The sequence below is a fragment of the Emys orbicularis genome, chromosome 4, assembly GCF_028017835.1.
Source record: "Emys orbicularis isolate rEmyOrb1 chromosome 4, rEmyOrb1.hap1, whole genome shotgun sequence".
Lineage (NCBI taxonomy): Eukaryota > Metazoa > Chordata > Testudines > Emydidae > Emys > Emys orbicularis.
The window spans coordinates 111,247,651-111,253,650 of NC_088686.1; the positions used below are offsets into that span (position 1 = coordinate 111,247,651).

The 6,000-nt window shown below is 50.2% G+C and overlaps 1 protein-coding gene across 1 annotated transcript in view; it reads left to right on the top strand.

The window, feature by feature from the left end:
- Positions 1 to 5,691, top strand: part of RASSF7 (Ras association domain family member 7) — a 119,920-nt gene extending 114,229 nt beyond the window's left edge. The window contains exons 7-8 of the mRNA XM_065404280.1: positions 2,529 to 2,636; positions 5,660 to 5,691. Of these exons, the coding sequence (XP_065260352.1) occupies positions 2,529 to 2,636; positions 5,660 to 5,691 (140 nt within the window). The remainder of the gene's footprint in view (positions 1 to 2,528; positions 2,637 to 5,659) is intronic.
- The last annotated feature ends 309 nt before the right edge of the window (positions 5,692 to 6,000 follow it).

The window sequence follows — 6,000 nt, forward strand, 5'->3', positions numbered from 1 at the left end:
GTTTATTTAATGAGCGGGGCGCTTGCTTTAAGACCTGCCACTATGCTGGGCTGAAATGCTGCTTTTAAAACCTCCTAATTCCATTCTAACTCTTGTCATCTCCCTGAGATTTCCTTGTCAAGGTATCTATAGCTTTCTTCTGTTACCCGCCATTGCCTCCTGTCTGGTTCCTTCACCGCTTGGACGTAGTTCAAATATCGAAGCTGGATGGACTCGACCAAAATACTTCTGTAGTTACACGCATTGAGATTAGGGTCATCAGGGCTCCTGCTTCAGTGTCAGCCCATCCGCCATGTGGGCTGGGAACAGATTGTCCGCACGGTGGCTAAGTGCATTGTGGGGGGGTTTCATCTTCCTTTAGAGCAGAGGGCATAAGGCTCTGCTAGCAGCAGGATATCAGGGCTAGAGGACCAGAGGTCTGGTCTGATCTGACAGATCTGTGCTGCTGTAACTCACTACCTTGGGCGGTGTTAGACGCTGGATTTGGGGGGTTGGCTTCCTACCAGTGTACCCACCCCTTCTACTCCTTTCCTAGAGGGAGCGATTGTGGAACAGTCCATAGGCCAAGGCTTTCAAACCGTGGTGCATTAAAACAGAAGTGGCTTCGGTGGGAGCTGGGGTTATACTGCCCCCTGAAAGACAGGTTGCTTCTACTTAGGGGCCTAAGTATGGCTGTAGGAGCCTGGCTGTAAGTACTGGCATTGAAAATGTTGTCAGTAGTGTCTCGGTGGGAGTTGTCAGCAAATGAGGGTGATAGGACCGCGGCTGGGCCTCCTGCACTGCACCCACCATTATGTGTGTGGTGGGTAGGGTGAATGAGAGAGACCCAATTCCTGGCTTCTAGAAGCAGAGACTAGAGGAGACTGTTCCACCTTCCCATGGGTCTGGGGAGGAGGGTGTACCCATCTCCTGAGGTGATTGTCCCAGGGCTTCCCACCCCCTTTGGGCAGAAGTGGCCAGCCCTGGAGAGGTGTGCGGTATGCTTGAGCCCTCTCCTCGCTGTGGTACTGCAGAGGCTGTTTCTGCCCAGCCAGGAGGCAAGAAAGAGCTGAAGTGGGGAGAGGCCCTGGCCTCACACTGCTCTGTTGCCATTGGCAGCTTTGCTCTGGGTCAGGAACCCAAATGTCTGAATTGGCCACTCTGCTTACCAGCCTCTGGACGGCTGAGTGTGACATCACTAAATGTACGTGTGTGGTGGAGAAGCAGGTGGCTGAGAAACTGAACCTACCCATAATTCCAAATACCGTGGTAGGTGGCAGGAGGGGGAAAGAAACACAGAGCAGTGACGATTAGCTGGGAATCTGCTTCCGTTCAGTTACGGCTCTTTATGTACTGTGGGCCCGATTCTCCCCTGGTGTCAATCCGTAGCGCTCCACTGACGGTGGTAGAGTTGTGCCTGTTGCACCAGGTGAGAGTCTGGCCCTGTATGTTTTCAACATCCTGCGATTCCAGAGACCAGACTGGTGTCTTCTAATGCGCAGAGACCGAACGCGTGTCTGTTCTGGTTGAGCTGGGACTGCAAGGCAAAGATGGGTTCTTCACACAGCCACATGCAACTTTGGAAGTGGGGAGGGGAATCCTTTCCTTCAGTGATCTTGGCTGAGTTGTGGCTGCGTTCATCCCTAAAGGCAGTTCAGCCTCTTTACACGGGAGGATAACATCAGAAGAGCTCTTGATTCCGAGGCTGAGTGCAGAGACATGAGTGCGACGGTGTAAAAAGCTCTTTTGCTGATGGGGAAGGAAGCGTTAATGCTAGCTAGTTTTCAAAGTATTACACGTGGTTTGTAACAAAGGGAGAAACACAGTCCCCTGGGGATTAGATGTTGTTCAGTTCAGGAAGAGCTGGTAGAACGTCTGTCCATTGTGAGTAAAGACATGTATGATATTCGTGCAACTTCCACTATAACTTGCCAAATCATAGCCGAGGAGGTGTTCGCTCGCCGCTGTCACTGTGGATGCTGGCGTACATGAGATTTGTGTGTACTGATGATTCAGATCTAGACTGGAAAACCTGCCTTGACTGCAGCACAAAGCAGAGAGCTCCCATGGTATGAAGGACGTTAACCTGTGCAGCGGGCACAGTGCTATAAAGAACACTTGGGGTGTGGAAGGCTACAGAGAAGTGTTTGAGACGGGGATTATTCACAGGGATCTGAATTGATGACTGTGGCGGAGGGACATGGAACAAAGGTTTCGCCACTTCTTCCAGTAGCACTACTACTTGCTGGGCCATAAAGAAACTGCTTTAGTGTAGCCTTAAAGGCTTCTCTGAGCCACATGAAATGTATGAGTGATTTAGAAAGAGGACCCCCAAGACTGGAGTCAGGGTAGGCTTTTCTCCACAGTAGTCTAGAAGAGGGGAAGCCCCTTCTGATCCCCCTTTATTACTGGGAAGAGTCCAGGCGCAGCCCCCAGACACCTTTTACATGAACGTCCCTGCTGGGGAGCTCTGGACTGACCTGTTCCAAGGGTGCTAGCAAAGCAAATCCAGCTTGACACTGAACCGTGAACTTGTTTCTCCTCCCTAGGCCTTCTCCATCCCAGCACAGACTCTCCTCCTCGACCAAGCGCCAAGCAGTTCCTCGGCCATCCACGGAACCTTCAGAACCCACTGGTGTCCAGCCTGAACCCCGAGGGTGTGTATGTTTGAACTGGCCTAAGCCCTGTTGTGCTCCTAATGCCCAATCTTGCCAAGCAGCCCTGCGAAAGGTCTAGTCTCCTTGCAACGGTGGCAGCTATCGCCTGCGCGGAGGAGGCTGTGACCCAACTCTCAGACCGCTCGGTGTTTCTCTCCTGCTCTCTCCTCCTTTCTCTGGTATTTGATTGCAAAACAAATAGCTGCTCTAAAACAGCAAAGGCTTGGCTGTCCTGCAGTGCCTACCGTAAATCCTTGTGCGTTAGGGCCCTTAAATAATAGTTAGCAAGTGGCAACCAGAGCGTGAGGGATGGATGGGGTCTGGCAGCCGTATTACTTGAAATGATGGGCTGTGGGGCCATGGTGCCGTGTAGTGCAATAATGCATTAAAAGCATCCTGCTGTGTGATGTCTGCGCTATGAATAGGTGCCAACGTGACCGTGACACTTAGACCTGGCACCATCCCCTTCTCTGTGTCCCACCACTAGGGAGAAGCTCGCTGCCAGAGCAAGCTCTGCAGTTGACTTCGCTCCCAAAGCCAGTGTCTTTGCTGTTCAGTTTAAAGAGTCATCTCTGCTAGTTCAAGCCTGTTAAAAACTCATTGGGTTGGGATGCCGCGTGCTGAGTACTAGGAGCTTCCTCACCAGCAAGGGACAGGCGTTGCTCTGCACACGCAGCAACGCATTTGCCTGCGCCCCGACTCCCATGATGCATTGCGCTGCCAAAAGGACTCTCGAATCCCCTGCCCCAATGCTGGTAGTTGCAGGAGACGTCCCGTTGGTGTTAGCGAAATGGCACCGTGGGAGAGCCCAACGTAGAGCAGTTACAGCTCCCACCTGGAGAGTCTCTCTTGGTTTTTTATGATTCTCTGCAGAGAATCAAGTTATTGCTGTACTGGGTCAGTTGGCCTGGTGTCCCCCCGGAGAGTGTGCCTGCACTTTCCCCCATCCCCACAGCCTCCTCCAGTTTAGCATGAACAAACCTCGGCAGCCATATGCAAAAGAGCCAAAGGACCCCAAACCTTTAGGCCTGTCAGAGACTCCACACTTCAAAACTCAACCGCGACACTTACTTGCTCCTGGCCAAGATGCTGGGTGCCCGTCTGCGTGTTTGCTGCACCAGCAAGCACGTTCTCTGCCCTCCTACACATACGAACGGGGGGGCCAGTGAGATGGATCAGAAGCTAGAAAGCTGTGGAGCAAGATGGGAATTCCCATGTGCAATCATTATTGCACCTCTGGCATGCAGACCTCCTTGCGTTGGTTAGAAATACCAACACCCTTGCAGTGGGAGGCTGCTGAGGATGTCAACTACTTATTTTGCCCCGGGTCAATGGTTTGACTTGTTAGAAGAAGGGGAAGAAGTCTTTCTGGTTGTGCCCTGCTCCTTCCCCGGATGCAGCCACGCATTCGGCTGTTTGTTTAGATGTGGCAGACTGCACTGTAGTGTGACAACACATTTGACCCACCCCGTCCATTAGTTGCAATTCAGATCCCCCTGAGAAATGCAGAGACCCCCAATCCTTCCGCATGGGGATACGCAGACTATATTTTACTGCAGAGCCTTGGTGCCATTTTAACACTTTAGTTCTGATTTTCACAATGAGCTTTTAAAAACTGTAAATAAATTGGTGGTTAGGGAATTAAATGGGGAGGGGGTGGGGAGATGGGGTCTTACCCTGGAGGGGGAAGGAGCCAAATGGGGATTTTTATCAGAGACATTAAATCCTTTATCTTGAAGGATGCTGGGGGTCGGTGGCTGAGACTGCAGCATCCTACCCGGACCAACAGGGAAAGAGCCACAGCTGCCCCCACCTCCCCGTAATGCGCAGTCCCCTCTCCCAGGTGCAAGGACTGCTACAAACTCCACCTATCCATTTGAGACCTTTTCAGGGCACTTAGCCAAGGGGGTAGGCGTACCACCACCCCGTGCCATCCATTGCAAATAAAGCACCTTCCTTTGCAGACCAAGCGGTCGCTTCCGAGTCGCTCTCCTTTTTTCATCCTTCTGCTGCTCTTGCTGGTCCTGGTGGAGGGGAATGGGGGCCTGCAAAGGAGAGGATTTAGGTCCTGGACCAAAGCCCATCTAAGTCAACAGGAGGCTTTGTATTGACTTCAGTGGGCTTTGGATCAAACCCTATAGGGATGTGTCTGTTGCTTGAACTTTCACTGGATTGTGTTTCTTCCTCGTTCATGCTGGAGTGGCGGAGGGGTGGGGGGCGAGGCATTGCCCAGCTAGTTATTGGGAGGCAGAAATGTGTGCCTTTGAGAGGGGGGGAGAGCTTCATGCTCTTCTCAGCAACCCCCTTTGGAACTTGGCATCTAGCCCTACCTGGTTAATTCCAGGAAACACTGGAGCACCTTCAAAGAGCTGCACAGGGCATGCCAAACCCTTCCCACCCAGCCTATGGCACTGGAGTGAGTGGGGAAGAATGACTTTGCACAGATCTTCATAACAGTGCTTTTCTATACCAGGCCTTGGCATCTCTGCCCCTCCCCCAGAACCAGCTTGGGAACTGTCCAGTTAATTATGCTAATTTAACCTGCATCCTCCTCCTTGGTGCCTGTTCTCTTTAGCAAAAGCAAGTGAATTGTGCTGATCTTTTCTTTGGCCCTTTCCCCTCTCTGCTAAACATTTGCCCTTTTTAATATCCTAAGGGACGGTGACCATAACATTGGGTCAATATCAGAACACACAGCAGCATACGCTGTCTTGAGTACTTACGGATGGATGCTGCATAACACGAGCATTTCTCCACGTAGTACAGCAAAGATCCGCCTGTAATTCTCCCTTGTAGCATTTTAAGAGTATAAACACCAGACCTGGAATATTGGATCTGCTCATTTCACTAGAGGGAATCATCGTGGTGTCTGTAGGTTCATCTCCACTCCCTTTAGATTGAAGGATATCCTTTTATATTGCAAATACATGGTTTCAGCATACATCTTCCTTTTTTCCTTTTCTTATTAAAAACACTAACCCACCAAGATGGGGTCACTTAGTTTATTTTTGTATGTCTTGCAGTCGTGTCAACAAGGCAGAGCATCTGGAGGTAGAAAGGCCCAGCCACTGGAGGAGGGATTTGCCTTGCAAGTGTAACTGTATATAAGTAAAACCATGTTCCATATATATATATATATATTTTTTACTCCTTTGTATCATGAATGGATGTTGATGGCCATACGAAGTGTTTTTACAGACTGATGTGTTTTAAATAACAACACAACAACAAAAACAATTCCACCCCATTTGGATGAAAAAGACCTGTTGTGTTTTTTTTAAATGCTTTATCTATTTTAAAAAAAATGAAGATGCTAATATTTCTGGGAATCCATGTAGCCCTCATAAGATGCATCAAACGACGA